The following is an 18,911-nucleotide window of genomic DNA, read 5'->3' as shown; positions in this document are numbered from 1 at the left end:
GAACACTGAGCACAGCTCTGGAGCATGGCAGCGATCCTATTACATGGCGCCAGGCGAGCCGGCATCCACTAACCTGGTTTTTATTTGTGTTCTCCATGAAGACGCATTGCTTCATAATGTAGGACACGACCGCGTTGCCCCCCAGAGCAGCGACGTGGGCACGGACCATGGCGAACACTTCACATATGAAGGCGTGGAGGAAGCCGCTCACCCCTCCTTCCTAACAAAACACAATGAGGAGGAGGTGACGTCCCATCTAAAGTGATGGTCTTACCATCGGCAAGTAAACTGTAACAGGGAGAATATTGCAAAACCACTGCTTGCCAACAGTGAACGAAAGCACTCACTATTAACCTCCAGACCAACAGAAGAATCCGGCTCACGGCGCTGAGGGTTTGCTACAATGTATCAGTGGAGATATCCTCAGCTGGTCGCTTTCTCCTACCGCATTCCTCTGCACTGATACATTGTAACAAAGCACATTTTGCTTCAACACTGCGCTAATCCCACACTCTGCTCGCAGTGCGGACCTCGGGGGGCTCACCTCACGTAATGAGGTCGTTTCTCGGATGAAAAACATGTTGATAATACCGAGATATTTGGTTATTTTAGCCCCTGGTATAAAGGAGAGAGGAGTCATCTTGACTACGGTGACGGCTGGAAAACCAAGAGCGAAAACGGGACGGTTCCTCAAGTGACCCTCGCCCAACGGACTCGCCTTATCCATGGAAGTAACTGGAAGAGAAGAGACAAGTGTCAGAGCGAGGAAGAGGAGGAGAAGGCGGCAGGAGGGCTCAATGTCAGCGACGGCAGACAGACACCAAAGGGTGAAGCTCAGGCAGAAGTGACAGGAGGACATCGATGGCGGAATCATGCAGATCATGCCAGCGCAGGAGGAAGGATGGCGGCGCAGGAGGAATGATGGCGGCGCAGGAGGAAAGATGGCGGCGCAGGAGGAATGATGGCGGCGCCAACAGAAGAGGCATTCCTGCAAAAGAATCATGGATGACAGGAACCAAAAGCTGAAAAGAAAGAAAATAATGGAGAAAGCGAGGAGCCAATAATAATTCATCGCGAAGAAGGAGAAATCACTGGAAACTGGAGTGTGAAAGCCGAAACGTAGATTGTGCTGCTCATATTCTCCAACGTGGGGGATGTACCAGCTACCGACCAGGGACCACCAACATGCTGACCGCAACCCGCTACTCCCAGAATTCAATAAGTCTGTCACCCGTACACTGAACCCAAGGTACCCCATTCATCATCCTCCAGAGCTGCACTCACTATTCTGCTGGTGCAATCACTGTGTACATACATTACATTACTGATCCTGAGTTACATCCTGTATTATACCCCAGAGCTGCACTCACTATTCTGCTGGTGCAGTCACTGTGTACATACATTACATTACTGATCCTGAGTTACCTCCTGTATTATACCCCAGAGCTGCACTCACTATTCTGCTGGTGCAGTCACTGTGTACATACATTACTTATCCTGAGTTACCTCCTGTATTATACCCCAGAGCTGCACTCACTATTCTGCTGGTGCAGTCACTGTGTACATACATTACATTACTGATCCTGAGTTACATCCTGTATTATACTCCAGAGCTGCACTCACTATTCTGCTGGTGTACTCACTGTGTACATACATTACATTACTGATCCTCAGTTACATCCTGTATTATACCCCAGAGCTGCACTCACTATTCTGCTGGTGCAGTCTCTGTGTACATACATTACATTACTGATCCTGAGTTACATCCTGTATTATACTCCAGAGCTGCACTCACTATTCTGCTGGTGCAGTCACTGTGTACATACATTACATTACTGATCCGGAGTTACATCCTGTATTATACCCCAGAGCTGCACTCACTATTCTGCTGGTGCAGTCACTGTGTACATACATTACATTACTGATCCTGAGTTACATCCTGTATTATACCCCAGAGCTGCACTCACTATTCTGCTGCTGCAGTCACTGTGTACATACATTACATTACTGATCCTGAGTTACATCCTGTATTATACTCCAGAGCTGCACTCACTATTCTGCTGGTGCAGTCACTGTGTACATACATTACAGTACTGATCCCGAGTTACATCCTGTATTATACTCCAGAGCTGCACTCACTATTCTGCTGGTGCAGTCACGGAGTACATACATTACATTACTCATCCCGAGTTACCAGCTGTATTATACCCCAGAGCTGCACTCACTATTCTGCTGGTGAAGAATTTCTGCTAGAAAGTTCTTCTCTTTTTGCCTGCAGGCAACTCCCTCCTCCCTGCTATATAGTGTGATGTGAGCCCAGCGTGCCTGCAACACTCGCTGGAATCGCTGAAGAATTTTTATGGCTCGGAGCTGCGAAAGCCAGTCTGTCCCCAACTCCTCATTCCCCCTCCTGCCTAATACCAGCCCAAAACTGGTACAGAAACTGCATGGGACTCTCTTGTTCTTGTAAAGTTATGTATATTGGCACAGATCCGGGCTAGAGATATAAGGATTATATATTCCGGATGTACATCAAGAGATCTATAACTCACTGAAATCGCTAGGAGCAAAACCCAACGAGTTGCAAGGAGCCGATTTCTCCATAAGCGGGTCATGTATCTACGCCGTTTTTATACTTAAAAGAACCCCTCTGACGTGGTGCACATCCTGATCATTGTGTTGTTCTCATACGAGGTTCATACAGTGAGTTATGTATAGAAATGTTTTGTCATAACTCTAAGAAAAGGGAGGATTTAGCCTCTGAGTGAGGTCACCACAGGAGGAGTGCCTTGGTTTTAGGCTGGGAGATAAGTGAGTGAGATATCAGTCTTCAGTGTCTTTGTCCTGGGTCTAGCTGCGAGACAGGGGTGTAATGCATCTTCATGTGTCTCCTTGAGCACATGGTCGGCCATTAGATGAAATGATCTGAACTAAATTTAAGTGTTTTTTCAACTTTAATCCCATTTTATTTGTAAATTGTACAGTACATACGATACTTTTCTTTAAATATCTGTTGTGATCCGCTTTTTGGGCTCCCCTAGTGGTGGCTGGTGGTACTGGAGACTTGTGTGTTCTTTTCTGCCTCAGCTCACCTGCTTCCATCAGTTTTGGGAGTTCCCTATTTAGCCTTGCTCTCCAGTCACTTCCTTGCCGGTCATCATTGTAACCTGAGTCTTTCAGTTGCATGTTCCTGCTACCAGTCTGCTGATCAGCTAAGTGGACTCTTGTCCTTTTTGTTTTGTATTTTTTGTCCAGTTTACAGTTTGTCAGTTCCTGTTACTGGAAGCTCTTGTGGACTGAAATTGCCACTCCTGTGTCATGAGTTGACACAGGAGTCTTAAAGTAATTTCAGGATGGGTTTTTGAAAGGGTTTTTCAGCTGACCGTGAAGTCCTCTTTTGTATCCTTCCTCTATCTAGTAAGTGGACCTCGCTTTGCTAAATCTACCTTCATACTGTGTATGTCTTTTCCTCTGAACTCACCGTTAATATATGTGGGGGCTACTATCATCTTTGGGGAATTTCACTAGAGGTAAGCCAGGTCTGTTCCTTCCTCTTCCAGGCGTAGTTAGTTCTCCGGCTGGCGCGTGGCATTTAGGCAGCCGTAGGAATGCTTCCTGGCTACTGTTAGTTGTGTGGTAGATTTAGGTCACGGTCAGCTTGAGTTTCCATCACCCGAGGGCTAGTCTGTTATTTTGTGTTTCTGATGTTCCCATGCCATTGGGGAATCATGACAGTATGACCGGCCACTGTTAAAGTAATTGGCAGAAGAAAGGAGAGTAAAAGAAGTCTGTAGATTTTATTTTTTTTTTTTTCCTCTCATTTTTGCTACTTAGTTGGCTCAGTTGTATTTCTGCTCTATTTACAGCCTTGCCTTTCTCTCCTTCTAATCCTTGAATGGCTCTGATCTCTCCGGTTTAAGGATGGACTCTCAGAGTTTGGCTGCAGGTTTAAATAATCTTGCTACGAAGGTTCAGAATTTACAAGATTATGTTATACGTACTCCTATTTCTGAACCTAAGATTCCTACACCAGAGGTATTTTCCGGAGATAGATCTCGGTTTCAGAATTTCAAATGTAATTGTAAATTATTCCTTTCTCTTAGACCTCACTCCTCTGGAGATCCTGTTCAGCAGGTTAAGATTGTGATTTCTTTGCTGCGAGGTGACCCTCAAAATTGGGCATTTTCATTGACACCAGGGGATCCTGCGTTGCTCAATGTGGATGCGTTTTTTCTGGCTTTAGGGTTGCTGTATGAGGAACCTAATTTGGAGATTCAAGCTGAAAAAGCTTTAATGGCCCTGTCTCAAGGGCAAGATGAAGCTGAGATATACTGCCAAAAATTTCGTAAATGGTCTGTGCTTACTCAGTGGAATGAGTGTGCCCTAGCGGCAATTTTCAGAGAAGGCCTTTCTGATGCCGTTAAGGATGTCATGGTGGGGTTTCCTACGCCCACAGGTCTGAATGAGTCCATCACAATGGCGATTCAGATTGATCGGCGTTTGCGGGAGTGCAAACCCGTGCACCATTTGGCGGTATCTTCTGAAGGGACGCCAGAGAAAATGCAATGTGACAGAATTCTGTCAAGAAGCGAGCGGCAGAATTATAGGCGCAAAAATGGCTTGTGCTTCTACTGTCATGATTCCCCAATGGCATGGGAACATCAGAAACACAAAATAACAGACTAGCCCTCGGGTGATGGAAACTCAAGCTGACCGTGACCTAAATCTACCACACAACTAACAGTAGCCAGGAAGCATTCCTACGGCTGCCTAGATGCCATGCGCCAGCCGGAGAACTAACTACGCCTGGAAGAGGAAGGAACAGACCTGGCTTACCTCTAGTGAAATTCCCCAAAGATGATAGTAGCCCCCACATATATTAACGGTGAGTTCAGAGGAAAAGACATACACAGTATGAAGGTAGATTTAGCAAAGCGAGGTCCACTTACTAGATAGAGGAAGGATACAAAAGAGGACTTCACGGTCAGCTGAAAAACCCTTTCAAAAACCCATCCTGAAATTACTTTAAGACTCCTGTGTCAACTCATCACACAGGAGTGGCAATTTCAGTCCACAAGAGCTTCCAGTAACAGGAAATGACAAACTGTAAACTGGACAAAAATACAAAACAAAAAGGACAAGAGTCCACTTAGCTGATCAGCAGACTGGTAGCAGGAACATGCAACTGAAAGACTCAGGTTACAATGATGACCGGCAAGGAAGTGACTGGAGAGCAAGGCTAAATAGGGAACTCCCAAAACTGATGGAAGCAGGTGAGCTGAGGCAGAAAAGAACACACAAGTCTCCAGTACCACCAGCCACCACTAGGGGAGCCCAAAAAGCGGATCACAACAAATATCTTTTTATACATCTGTAATTTCTACTTTGTCTCTCCTTGCTCTATAACGTACTGTCGCGTCCTCTGAAGTGAACTACGCTACTAATCTGGGTTGACTCTGGACCTGTTAATTAAGAAATCTGAGCTGGTGGCAGCGGATTTGTCCTGTGCATTTGGGAAGCTTTGTAGCGACGGCTGCGTTGATAATTATTGTTCCCGCCTGAGTGGGAGTAGTTATATCGCCCTCGCTGCAGCGTGCCCAATAGCCAGTACATAGCAGGAAGCCTTTCTGGTGACTAATTACCCTAGGTGCAGTACCTTTTCTGACCTGAGGGTAAGGGGGGTGCCAGAGAGCAGCAAGTTCCAAACCAGAACTGGGAAGTGGTATATAAATAAATCCCCTTCAGAAAGAACCAGGGGTAACCAAACAACCCCGGTTCATGACAAATTGGTGTGAGTGGTGGGGATGATAAAGGTATCCTCCCCGTGAACCGTGACAGATTGGTGGGATCCCAGACATATCCGGTGGGATCCGTGACACATTGGTGGCAGCATGGTGGGATTCCGTGACAGGGAAGTCCTGTAATATAAGGAGAGGGTGCACACCGCTGTGCTGTATAGTGGGGGGGAAAGTCCTGTAATATATGAGTAGAGAGTGCACACCGCTGTGCTGTATAGTGCGGGGGGGGGGGGGGGGGTACTGTAATATAAGGGGAGAGTGAAAGCCGCTGTGCTGTATAGTGAGGGAACCCCTGTAATATAAGGAGAGGGTGCATAGTGGAGGAAGTCCTGTAATATAAGGAGAGGGTGCACACCGCTGTGCTGTATAGTGGGTGGGGGGAGTCCTGTAACATGAGTAGAGAGTGCACACCGCTGTGCTGCATACTGGGGGGGCAAGTCCTATAATGTAAGGTGAGAGTGAAAGCCGCTGTGCTGTATAGTGGGGGGGGGGGGGGGGGGGAAAGTCCTGTAATATGAGTAGAGAGTGCACACCGCTGTGCTGCATACTGGGGGGGGAGCAAGTCCTGTAATATAAGGAGAGAGTGAAAGCCGCTGTGCTGTATAGTGAGGGAAGTCCTGTAATATAAGGAGAGCTGTATAGTGTGTGTGTGTGTGTGTGTGTGTGTGTGTGTGTGTGTGTGTGGAGTCCTGTAATATAAGGAGAGAGTGCACGCTGCTGTGCTGTATAGTGGGGGAAGAACTGTAATATAAGGAGAGGGTGCACGCCGCTGTGCTGTATTGTGGGGGAGTCCTGTAAAATAAGGAGAGAGTGCACGCCACTGTGCTGTATTGTGGGGGAAGTACTGTAATATAAGGAGAAGGTGCACGCCGCTGTGCTGTATAGTGTGGGGGGGGAAGTCCTCTAATATAAGGAGAAGGTGCACGCAGCTGTGCTGTATTGTGGGGGAAGTTCTGTAATATAAGGAGAGGGTGCACGCCGCTGTGCTGTATTGTGGGGGAAGTACTGTAATATAAGGAGAGAGTGCGCACTGCTGTGCTGTATTGTGGGGGGGGGGGGGGGGAGTCCTGCAATATGAAGGACCCAAATCCCCCCCCAGTGCACCTCAGCACAGCACTCTCTATGCAGACACTGAAGCAGCAGGGAGCCGCAGTGACATCTGTAAATAGTTGTGGATTGACTGCAGCTCTGGATGTGAGTAGAGTAAATACGCCACGTTAAACCGGAACCGTCAGATGGTGATTAGAGCCGCAGCTCTGACATCTCTACGGTGACCATCATTTGTGGCTGCAGTGAGGCTATCCCTACCCGCATTCTGCTCTGCCTCACCGTGGATCACATGATATTTATAGCACACCCCCAGAGAGGATCTAATGATCTCTGTAAACCCACCGCACCACATGGGATCTCGGCAGCGGTCACCATGAATCTCATTATCTCTGTAGCTCCGCACCCACCGAGCCTTATGTAGCGAAATATGTATAGATATGTGTGACTAGCAGTAATTTAACATCTGTCCTGAAACTACACGTCTCACAGGGGTCACACCGTATGTTATCCTGAGAAGGCAGTCTACTGTCTCCTATCTCACCAGGGGGTCTTGCTGAGAACCAGGAAGAAGGGGAAACATTTCACACCTTCTAGCTCTTTTGAAGAGAGATGTCAATTACAGCCTGACACTATCTATCTGTGAGAAACTTACACAAAGGACTTCAGAGAGAATAATATATTCATTGGTGGAGCGTTCACGGTCCAGTCACAAACAAGCAATTATAAATATTAACATGAGAGGCTGGTCTAGACATTTGACCTCCAAGGTGACTATATAAATTATGCCTGTATACATAGAATCATTGTCACAGATCCCTCTCTGTGCTGCCTGTAATTCGTCAAGTACCCGCTCTCAGCACGTGACTTGGGGTTCTGCCTGAAAGGGTTAATCTATCTCCCCACTCTCAGTCCAGCATTAAACCTCTGTCCTATGCTGTGATGGGAGCATAAATCACACACCGACCCAGGCCACACACCCGCTCATACACGCTGCCACCACTCACCGAATACACGGGCGATGAGTCCCGGAAATATTACTAATACTGTCTACCACTCAAGGCTCACACACCTTAGACTATGGATTCTTTAGAACATACAAGGTTCAACTGTTAAAGTTTTATGCTTTAATACAAAAAGGTTCACTGCTTACAGTAAAGAAAAGGGTATAAAATTATGATAATAAAAAGACATACAGGTATGCAAAACAGTATAAAATAAAGAGGAGAAAATTTACAGAAATAGCTAACTTGTAGTCTGCTTCTGCTCCCTGAGGGTAGGATGAATATAGACTGGATCACATCAGCTTTTCAGGCTGCCCCTCAAGTTGATATTCTAATTGCTTGTTTTTGATTGGACCATGGCCGCGCCCCCAATGAATATATTATTTTCTCTGAGATCCTTTGTGTAAAGCTTCCCACAGATAGATAGCGTCAGGCCGTAATTAATATCTCTCTTCCAAAGAGCCGAAGGTGTGAAGCGCTTCCTCTCCTTCCTGGTCCTTGCTAGGCCCCCTGGTGAGATTGGAGACAGAAGACTGCTGTCTCAGGAAAATACATATTAACACCTGGGTGAGACCTGCAGCCTTCAGGACAGATGTAAAATTATTACTAGTCACACAATAAACCTATACATAGTTCACTGCGCACATATATATTTATACATATTTCATTACAATCATGTTCACAGTTTGAGGGGCAGCCAAGCTGATGTGTTCCAGTCCATATTCACACCCCCCCCCCAGGGAGCAGAAAACAGACTACAAAGTTAGATATTTCTGTAAGTTTTCTCCCATTTTTATAACTGTTTTGCATATTTGTATGTCTTTTTATTACCATATTTTTATACTCTTTTTACTGTAAGCACTGAACCTTATTGTATTAAAGCATAAAACTTTAACAAGTTGAACCTTGCATGTTCTAAAGAATCCATAGCTGTAAACTGTGTGATCCTTATGATTTGCAGACAGTAGTAGTAATATTTCCGGGACTCATCGCCCGTGTATTCGGTGAGTGGTGGCAGCGCGTATGAGTGGGTGTGTGGCCTGGGTCGATGTGTGATTTATGCTCCCATTACAGCATAGGACAGAGGTTGAATGCTGGACTGAGAAAGGGGAGATAGATTAACCCTTGCAGGCACAACCCCAAGTTGTATGCTGAGAAGTGGGTACGTGACACCTTACATGATCTCTGTAGCTCCGCACCCAACGAGCCTTACATGATCTCTGTAGCTCTGCATCCACCGAGCCTTAAATGATCTCTGTAGCTCCGCACCCAACGAGCCTTACATGATCTCTGTTATGGTCTGGTGATTAAGGAGCGACATGCGACTAGCTCTGAGCAGGTGGTAACTATACCGACCGCAGTTCCTGATCTTAACACAGACACTAGCAGTAGCCGTGGGATGTTCCTGTCACTCCCTGGACACCTCGTCACAGCCGGAGATCTAGCTACCCCTAAAGGTAGAAGCAGGAAAGCTATCTTGCCTCAGAGAAAATCCCCAAAGGATAGGACAGCCCCCCACAAGTAATGACTGTGAGAGGAGAAGGAAATGACATACGTAGTATGAAACAAGATTTAGCAAAGGAGGCCACTACTAGCTAGAAAGAATTAGTACAGGACAGAACACTGTGCGGTCAGTAATAAAAACTAGAAAAAGTCCACCGCAGAGAAATGCAAAAATCTCCACACCTGACTAAAGGTGTGGAGGGCAAACTCTGCTGCCCAGAGCTTCCAGCTTAGCTAAATAGATCATTACTGATAAGCTGGACAAATGAGCAAAACATAGAAAGTGCTAAACAACAAAGTCCACAACAAGTGAACTGCAAAAAGACAAGCAAGGACTTAGCTTTGCTGAAATGGTCAGAGTGACAGGGAAATCCTCAGAGAGCCATGACTCCAAGCTCAACAATTGACAACTGGCATTGAATTAGGGAAAAGGCCAGACTAATATAGCCGAGCCAGGAAGACGATCAGTGAAAACAGCTGCTGATGCTAAATGCAAGAAGCAGCCACACCACTCAAAACCACAGGAGGGAGCCCAAGAGCAGAACTCACAAAAATGCTACTTATAACCACCGGAGGGAGCCCAAGAGCGGAATTCACAACAGTACCGCCCCCCCCTTGAGGAGGGGTCACTGAACCCTCACCAGAGCCCCCAGGCCGATCAGGATGAGCCAAATGAAAAGCACGAACCAAATCGGCGGCATGGACATCGGAGGCAACCACCCAAGAATTATCCTCCTGGCCATAACCCTTCCATTTGACAAGATACTGAAGCCTCCGCCTCGAAAAACGAGAATCCAAAATTTTCTCAACCACATATTCCAACTCCCCCTCAACCAACACCGGGGCAGGAGGATCAACAGATGGAACAACGGGTACAACATATCTCCGCAACAAAGATCTATGGAAAACATTGTGGATGGCAAAAGAGGCTGGAAGGGCCAAACGAAAAGACACTGGATTGATAATCTCCGAAGAAAAAGACAAATTAATGCCAATCTTAGCACAAAAGGCCCGCCAAAACCTAGAAACAAACTGGGAACCTCTGTCAGACACAATATTCTCCGGAATGCCATGCAAACGAACCACATGCTGGAAAAACAACGGAACCAAATCAGAGGAGGAAGGCAATTTAGGCAAAGGTACCAAATGGACCATTTTAGAGAACCGGTCACAAACCACCCAGATAACAGACATCCTCTGGGACACAGGTAGATCCGAAATAAAATTTATGGAAATATGCGTCCAAGGCCTCTCCGGAACAGGCAAAGGCAAAAGCAACCCACTAGCGCGGGAACAGCAAGGCTTAGCCCGGGCACAAGTCCCACAGGACTGCACAAAAGAACGCACATCCCGCGACAAGGAAGGCCACCAAAAGGACCTAGCAACCAAATCTCTGGTACCAAAAATCCCAGGGTGACCGGCCAACACAGAACAATGGACCTCAGAAATTACCTTACTTGTCCATCTATCAGGAACAAACAACTTCCCCACAGGACAGCGGTCAGGTTTATCAGCCTGAAATTCCTGAAGCACCCGCCGCAAATCAGGGGAGATGGCAGAAAGAACCACCCCTTCCCTAAGAATGCCAACCGGCTCAAGGACTCCAGGAGAATCAGGCAAAAAACTCCTAGAGAGGGCATCCGCTTTAACATTCTTAGATCCTGGAAGATATGAGACCACAAAATCAAAACGGGAGAAAAACAGGGACCACCGAGCCTGTCTAGGGTTCAGCCGCTTGGCTGACTCGAGGTAAATCAGATTCTTATGATCGGTCAAGACCACAATGCGGTGCTTGGCTCCCTCAAGCCAATGTCGCCACTCCTCAAATGCCCACTTCATAGCCAACAACAACCCTATTGCCGACATCATAATTGCGTTCCGCAGGTGAAAACTTTCGGGAAAAGAAGGCACATGGCTTCATCAAGGAACCATCAGAATTCCTCTGTGACAAAACGGCCCCTACCCCAATCTCAGAAGCGTCAACCTCAACCTGAAAAGGAAGAGAAACATCCGGCTGACGCAAGACAGGGGCAGAAGTAAATCGGCGTTTAAGCTTCTGAAAGGCAGAAACGGCCTCAGAGGACCAATTAGTCACATCAGCGCCTTTCTTCGTCAAATCGGTCAGGGGTTTAACCACACTAGAGAAGTTGGCAATGAAACGGCGATAAAAATTAGCAAAGCCCAAAAATTTCTGAAGGCTCTTCACAGATGTGGGTTGAATCCAGTCATGAATGGCTTGGACCTTAACAGGATCCATTTCTATAGACGAAGGAGAAAAAAAATAAACCCCAAAAAAGAGACCTTCTGAACTCCAAATAGGCACTTAGACCCCTTCACAAATAAAGCATTATCACGAAGGATCTGGAATACCATCCTGACCTGTTTCACATGAGACTCCCAATCATTGGAAAAAATCAAAATATCATCCAAATACACAATCAAGAATTTATCAAGATAATTGCGGAAAATATCATGCATAAAGGACTGAAATACAGAAGGAGCATTAGAAAGCCCGAAAGGCATCACCAGGTATTCAAAATGGCCTTCGGGCGTATTAAATGCAGTTTTCCATTCGTCACCCTGTTTAATACGAACAAGATTATATGCCCCTCGAAGGTCAATCTTGGTAAACCAACTAGCCCCCTTAATCCGAGCAAACATATCAGAGAGCAAAGGTAAAGGGTATTGGAATTTGACCGTGATCTTATTAAGAAGGCGATAATCAATACAGGGTCTCAAGGAGCCATCCTTCTTGGCAACAAAAAAGAATCCCGCTCCCAATGGTGACAAAGACGGCCGAATATGCCCTTTCTCCAAAGACTCCTTAACATAACTCCGCATGGCGGTATGTTCAGGCACAGACAGGTTGAAAAGTCGGCCCTTAGGGAACTTACAGCCAGGAATCAAGTCAATAGCACAATCACAGTCCCTATGTGGAGGAAGGGAACTGGACTTGGGCTCATCAAATACATCCTGGAAATCTGACAAAAATTCAGGAACATCAGAAGAGGGGGAAGAGGAAATTGACATTAAAGGAACGTCACTATGTACCCCTTGACAACCCCATTCTGACGTCTGTATCCCCTCTGTTCCGCTCTGGTCAGAATCCTATCACATTGCATGGGCTCAGGACTCTGCTCCGAGGACACTGCCCTATGGTGCACCACTTTGCGTTTGCGCAGGCGCCGATCAATCTGAATGGCCAGACACATAGATTCGCTCAAACCAACAGGCGTGGGGAACCCCACCATAACATCTTTAAGGGCTTCAGAAAGACCCTTTCTGAAAATTGCTGCCAGAGCTTCCTCATTCCATTTAGTGAGCACAAACCATTTTCTAAATTTCTGGCAGTATAATTCTGCCGCTTCCTGACCCTGACACAGGGCCAACAGTGTTTTCTCAGCATGCTCTACAGAGTTAGGTTCGTCATACAATAATCCAAGCGATTGAAAAAATGCATCTACATTAAGCAATGCCGGATCCCCTGACTCAAGGGAGAATGCCCAGTCCTGCGGGTCACCACGCAGCAGAGAAATAACTATTTTTACTTGCTGAATGGGGTCACCAGAGGAACGGGGTTTCAGAGCAAAAAACAATTTGCAGTTATTTTTAAAGTTCAAAAACTTAGATCTATCCCCGTAAAACAAATCTGGAGTAGGAATTCTAGGCTCTAAGGCCGGAGTCTGAACAACATAATCTTGAATACTCTGTACTCTTGCAGCAAGCTGATCCACACGAGAAAACAACCCCTGAACATCCATGTCCGCGCCCAAATCCACCCAGAGATTAAGAGGAAGGAAAAAGACAAAACAGACTAAAGAAAAAAAAAATGTCTCAGAACTCTTTTTCTTTTCCTTCTTTTGAGATGCATTCAGCTCATTTTTGGTCCAGTTGTACTGTTATGGTCTGGTGATTAAGGAGCGACATGCGACTAGCTCTGAGCAGGTGGTAACTATACCGACCGCAGTTCCTGATCTTAACACAGACACTAGCAGTAGCCGTGGGATGTTCCTGTCACTCCCTGGACACCTCGTCACAGCCGGAGATCTAGCTACCCCTAAAGGTAGAAGCAGGAAAGCTATCTTGCCTCAGAGAAAATCCCCAAAGGATAGGACAGCCCCCCACAAATAATGACTGTGAGAGGAGAAGGAAATGACATACGTAGTATGAAACAAGATTTAGCAAAGGAGGCCACTACTAGCTAGAAAGAATTAGTACAGGACAGAACACTGTGCGGTCAGTAATAAAAACTAGAAAAAGTCCACCGCAGAGAAATGCAAAAATCTCCACACCTGACTAAAGGTGTGGAGGGCAAACTCTGCAGCCCAGAGCTTCCAGCTTAGCTGACTAGATCCATACTGATAAGCTGGACAAATGAGCAAAACATAGAAAGTGCTAAACAACAAAGTCCACAACAAGTGAACTGCAAAAAGACAAGCAAGGACTTAGCTTTGCTGAATTGGTCAGAGTGACAGGGAAATCCTCAGAGAGCCATGACTCCAAGCTCAACAATTGACAACTGGCATTGAATTAGGGATAAGGCCAGACTAATATAGCCGAGCCAGGAAGACGATCAGTGAGAGCAGCTGCTGATGCTAAATCCAAGAAGCAGCCATACCACTCAAAACCACAAGAGGGAGCCCAAGAGCAGAACTCACAAAAATGCTACTTATAACCACCGGAGGGAGCCCAAGAGCGGAATTCACAACAGATCTCTGTAGCTCCGCATCCACCGAGCCTTAAATGATCTCTGTAGCTCCGCACCCAACGAGCCTTACATGATCTCTGTAGCTCTGCACCCACCGAGCTTTACATGATCTCTGCACCCAACGAGTCTTACACAATCTCTGCAGTTCTGCACCCACCGAGCCTTACATGATCTCTGTAGCTCCGCACCCACCATAATTCACTATCTCTGTAGCCCCATACCCACCATAATTCACTATCTCTGTAGCCCCATACCCACCATAATTCACGATCTCTATAGCCCCTATCGTGGATCACATGATATCTACAGCCTGAACCATGGATCACATGATCTCTGTAGCCCCCACCGTGGATCACATGATCTCTGTAGCCCCCACTGTGGATCACATGATCTCTGTAGCCCCCACTGCGGATCACATGATCTCTGTAGCCCCCACTGCGGATCACATGATCTCTGTAGCCCCCACTGCGGATCACATGATCTCTGTAGCCCCCACTGCGGATCACATGATCTCTGTAGCCCCCACTGCGGATCACATGATCTCTGTAGCCCCCACTGCGGATCACATGATCTCTGTAGCCCCCACTGTGGATCACATGATTTCTGTAGCCCCCACTGTGGATCACATGAACGCTGGAAGAATCAGCACAATGAAGAAACACACAGCGTCCTACTTGTCTTTACTGATCCGCGTCTTATGGTGTGAGCCCTCATTCTAATGTGCTCTATCCAGCTGCTGCATCTGTCTGCAAAGGAACTGTAGTCAGCGGCAGAGGCTGGAGACGGACGGACAGACAGAGACAGGACAAAAAGACAAAGAAAAAAGATGGATGACGTCTCCGGCAAAGAGTCCTGACCAAGAAAATCACCTCCCAGAGTCAGACGCATCCCGACCCCCAGAGGTCACAGGCAGACCTACCTCTCTGCGGAGCGCCGGCCGAGGACCCCGTCCTGTCCTGCAGATCTGCGGAGACCGACGTGTTATACAATGTGCTGACAACCTGCCTGCATACACGTGCGAGGTTGTCGGCACCGCCATGCTTTACCTTTGGCTGGAGAGAAAGTTGTCAGTCCAGGGGTTTCAGAGGACAATTCCAGAGGAAACTGGAGCATCTCGTCTGCGTCTGTAGAAACTTGGATAAGAAGTAAAGTTTAACTTTAACATAAGTACTGACCCTTTAATCAGCCCCTCCCCCCCCTGGGACTCCCCACTCCAGGGCGCCCATCCCGGGACGCCCACAGGGCGACATCACCAGTATGGGGTGACGTGACTCCTTACCCCGCGGTCGCTCCGCCGTGCTCTTGCCGCTCTGTAGGGCGTCCTGCTTGCTGAAGGTGATGGCCACAGCGGTGACCGTGACCTGGAATGAGACGCACCGTTACCACCGCGCCCGGGCTGAAGCAGGGCAGAGACTTCTCGCCGGCACCTATCACCTGTATGGATTCATCCTCCGGCACCGCGACTGTGAAGTTCACGTGGCAGAGGCAGCACGGCACCATGGAGCGCAGCTTGAAGTACAGGCTCTGCGGGGAAACAAGAGGGACAGTGAGCGCTGCCCAGAGGAGCTACAGAGACCCCGCTGGCACACAACTAAAAACATCCTCGCTGCGCTCAAGATCTCTGCTTGCTGCCAGTGGTTGAGGCTTGTTACCACTGTATCCAGTCCAGACAATCCTCTGGACGCATGACTGCCGTATACCACCTAGACCAGACGGCCCCATTCACTGACAGCAAGCAGTGACCTAGAGAACGAAGAGGCAGTAATAGAGTCCATCTTATAACGGGGGGGCATCACTTCATAACAGGAACCTTGCCTCTAGCTCTCTGGATGCAGCCTGCAGTGTAAAGAATGGAGGCTTTCCTTGTGGTTGGTTACATCCTGGCTCCTGTCTATGGAGCTATAAGAGGGGCCCCATGGAGCCCAGCATCCATCTCAGCTCCTGAGCTCCACACACCGACCCCACGGCTAAAGGTAATGCCCCCGGATGCCCCAGCTGTGTCCCTGGATCACCAGGCACACTCCTCACTATAGCAGAGCCCCCATAACCGTGCAGTACAAAGAGGGGCCCCCGCACAGAGAGGGGCCCCCGCACAGAGAGGGGCCCCCGCACAGAGAGGGGCCCCCGCACAGAGAGGGGCCTGTACCTTCAGGAGGTTCTCGCACATGTCGCTGAAGCTCTTGTTCAGGGTCTGATTCGTCAGGTTTACATTGGAAAGTCGGATGACGCGGACCGAGGTGAACATCTAAAAGAAAAAGGGAAGGCGTCAGAGGTGACAGACGGGAGGAGTGTATATATTTACACAGGTGTATACAGACAGGCGAGTATATATATATACCTGTAGTGTGTATGTTATATACAGTGTGAGCGGAGTATACAGTATATGTGATGAGGGAGCAGCCGCCATATTGGATATGGGGCATAACGCGGGCCTCCTATCAGAGATTGGCCTAACTCCATTTTGCCTCATATCAGAATTCACCTGGTCACACGTCTGCAGGGACATGAGCACTCCTGGTCCTCACCTCTTCCCTACTTGAATGAAGACCCTTTAGTATGGTAATGGGCTGAGCACAGTGTAGCAGGCAGATGGCACTTCAAAGCTTGAGTGAGGAAGCCACGCCAGCAGGGGGCATGGAGGTGCCTGGGGGCTCAATTAAAGCACTTATGTCAGGTGGCTACAGGAGGACATGTCTATTGTCTTCACTGCCGAACCGTCTACAACATGAAATTATGAATTATGGACGCATCGTCTGAGGTACAGGCTCATAAAAAATATCCTCATAGCCCTGAAGAAATTGCACATCTGACAGTGCAACTCCCGGGTCCGTGGGAGTTCTGAAACCTGAGATATAGAGATCAGCCTCCCATAGCGACCGAATGGGTCCAGGTTTGATCCCTGTACGACCGGCTGAACAAACCACATGCGCTGGTACTGCCCGTGTACTGATCCGATCATCCAGAGAGAAGTTATTCCATTTATTAGGTAATGGGAATAGATTCTGCAGGGAGGCAGAGGTGGAGATTGTTAGCCCACCCAGGTACAGGGGGGAGGGACACAGAAGGATTAAGAGCTGAGGACACATGGAGAGTCAGACACAACAGAAGAAGATGATGATGAAATAAGGAACAGGGCGTATGCCAGCCAGAGGGGAGCAAGCACACGCTTTTTGGGGGTTGCCCGGCAACTAGAAGTCTTGTACCTGTGGAACGCAGAGCTCCCCGGCCTCCACAAGCGACCTTCAGCCTGGTAAATTGACCTCCAGCTTTATACCTCTAAGCCTTGTACTATGATTGTTATATTTTACTCTGACTGTAACTCTTGGTATATTCTTACTGTATATTTCTTGTAATTACCTAGTGCGCCCTTAAAGCAATTAAACCATAAATTAATTTTGGGCTGATCCTTTTATTCTGATTGTGAATCTTAGAATACCCAGCGTGGGTAACAGGGCAGTCTCCCCGGCGGCCATTTGCTCCAGGTGCAGTTCCCTTACTGCCCTGAGAGACTAAGGGGGCGCCGGAGAGCTGTGCCTGTGTAGTTACGTCACGGATTGGTGACGTGGGAGGAACCAGTTTCCTTCACAATACAGTTGTACCCAGAAGTTTCCATCTATTTCATTAGTATTTGGTGCCATTGCCCTTACACAATGACTTGGGTTAGACGTTTGGGATCTCCTTCCACGAGCTTCTCACAATAGTTGGTGGGAATTTGTGTCAATTCCTCCTAACAAAACTGGTGTCACTTATCCGGGTTTGTAGGTTGCTTTGCTCGCACCGGACTTTTCAGCTTTGCGCACACATTTTCACTAGGACTGAGATCAGGGCTTTGTGATGGCCGATCCAAAACATGGACTTTGTTATCCTGAAGCCACTTTGTTACCATTTTGGCATTATGCTTCTGGTCATTGTCCATTTGGAAGACCCATTTCCGCCCAAGCTTTTACTTCCTGGCTGATGTCTTGAGATTTTGCTTTAGTATTGCCAAATAATCTTTTTTCATGGTGCCATCTGTTTTGTGAAGTGCACCAGTCCCTCCTGCAGCAAAACAATCCCACAACATGATTCTGCCTCCCCCGTGTTTCACAGTGGGGATGGTGTTCTTAGGCTTCGAAGCTTCTCCCTTTTTGCTCGTAACGATGGTCACTATGCCCAAAAAGTTACATTTTAGTTTCGTCAGACCACAGGACGTCTCCAAAAATTAAGGTCTTTGTTCCTGTGTGCATTTGCAGACATTAATCTGGCTTTCTTATGTTTCTTTTGGAGTAATGGCTTCTTCCTGGCAGAGTGGCCTTTCAGTCCATGTTGATACAGTACTCGTTTCACTGTGGATATTGACACAATCTTACCAGCTTCCACCATCATCTTCACAAGGTCTTTTGCTTTTGTCATTGGGTTGATATGCACATGTCAGACCAAAGCATATTCATCTCTGGGACACAGAACCTGTCTCCTTCCTGAGCTGTATGATAGCTGGACATTCCCATCTTGTTGGTACTTGTGTATAATTGTTTGTACAGATGAACGAGGCACCTTCAGGTATCTTGAAATTGTACCCAAGGATGAGCCAGACTTGTGCAAGTCCACAATTCTCTTCCTGATATCTTGGCTGATTTCTTGAGACTTTCCCATGATGCGACACAAAGAAGCAGTGTGTTTCAGGTGTGCATTAAAATACATCCACATGTGTGTGTCTCTAATTAACTCTAATGTTGCCAGAAACTTATCAGAAGCTTCCAAACACATGACATCATCATATGGCAGTCCAGAATTGTGTAAAGGCATAGTAATCTTAGTGTATGGAAATGTTTGACTTTACAGAAATAATAAAAACGCGTTTTCTCTCTCTCA

The 18,911-nt window shown here is 47.3% G+C and overlaps 1 protein-coding gene across 9 annotated transcripts in view; it reads right to left on the bottom strand.

Annotated features, from left to right (window-relative positions):
• The window catches only part of C2CD5 (C2 calcium dependent domain containing 5), a 72,860-nt gene that overhangs the window by 1,826 nt on the left and 52,123 nt on the right, over positions 1 to 18,911 (bottom strand). For 6 of the 9 annotated variants that reach the window (XM_077267209.1, XM_077267210.1, XM_077267216.1 and 3 more), the window contains 8 exons: positions 16,207 to 16,305; positions 15,495 to 15,584; positions 15,340 to 15,421; positions 15,107 to 15,193; positions 14,980 to 15,024; positions 14,735 to 14,836; positions 545 to 735; positions 74 to 220 (listed from right to left, as the gene is read on the bottom strand). In XM_077267209.1, coding sequence (XP_077123324.1) covers positions 74 to 220; positions 545 to 735; positions 14,735 to 14,836; positions 14,980 to 15,024; positions 15,107 to 15,193; positions 15,340 to 15,421; positions 15,495 to 15,584; positions 16,207 to 16,305 — 843 coding nt within the window. The remainder of the gene's footprint in view (positions 1 to 73; positions 221 to 544; positions 736 to 14,734; positions 14,837 to 14,979; positions 15,025 to 15,106; positions 15,194 to 15,339; positions 15,422 to 15,494; positions 15,585 to 16,206; positions 16,306 to 18,911) is intronic. The other 3 variants (XM_077267211.1, XM_077267213.1, XM_077267214.1) reach the window with 3 other exon arrangements.

This window comes from Ranitomeya variabilis, chromosome 5 (assembly GCF_051348905.1).
Source record: "Ranitomeya variabilis isolate aRanVar5 chromosome 5, aRanVar5.hap1, whole genome shotgun sequence".
Classification (NCBI taxonomy): domain Eukaryota; kingdom Metazoa; phylum Chordata; class Amphibia; order Anura; family Dendrobatidae; genus Ranitomeya; species Ranitomeya variabilis.
This window is presented reverse-complemented; position numbering and strand designations above follow the sequence as displayed.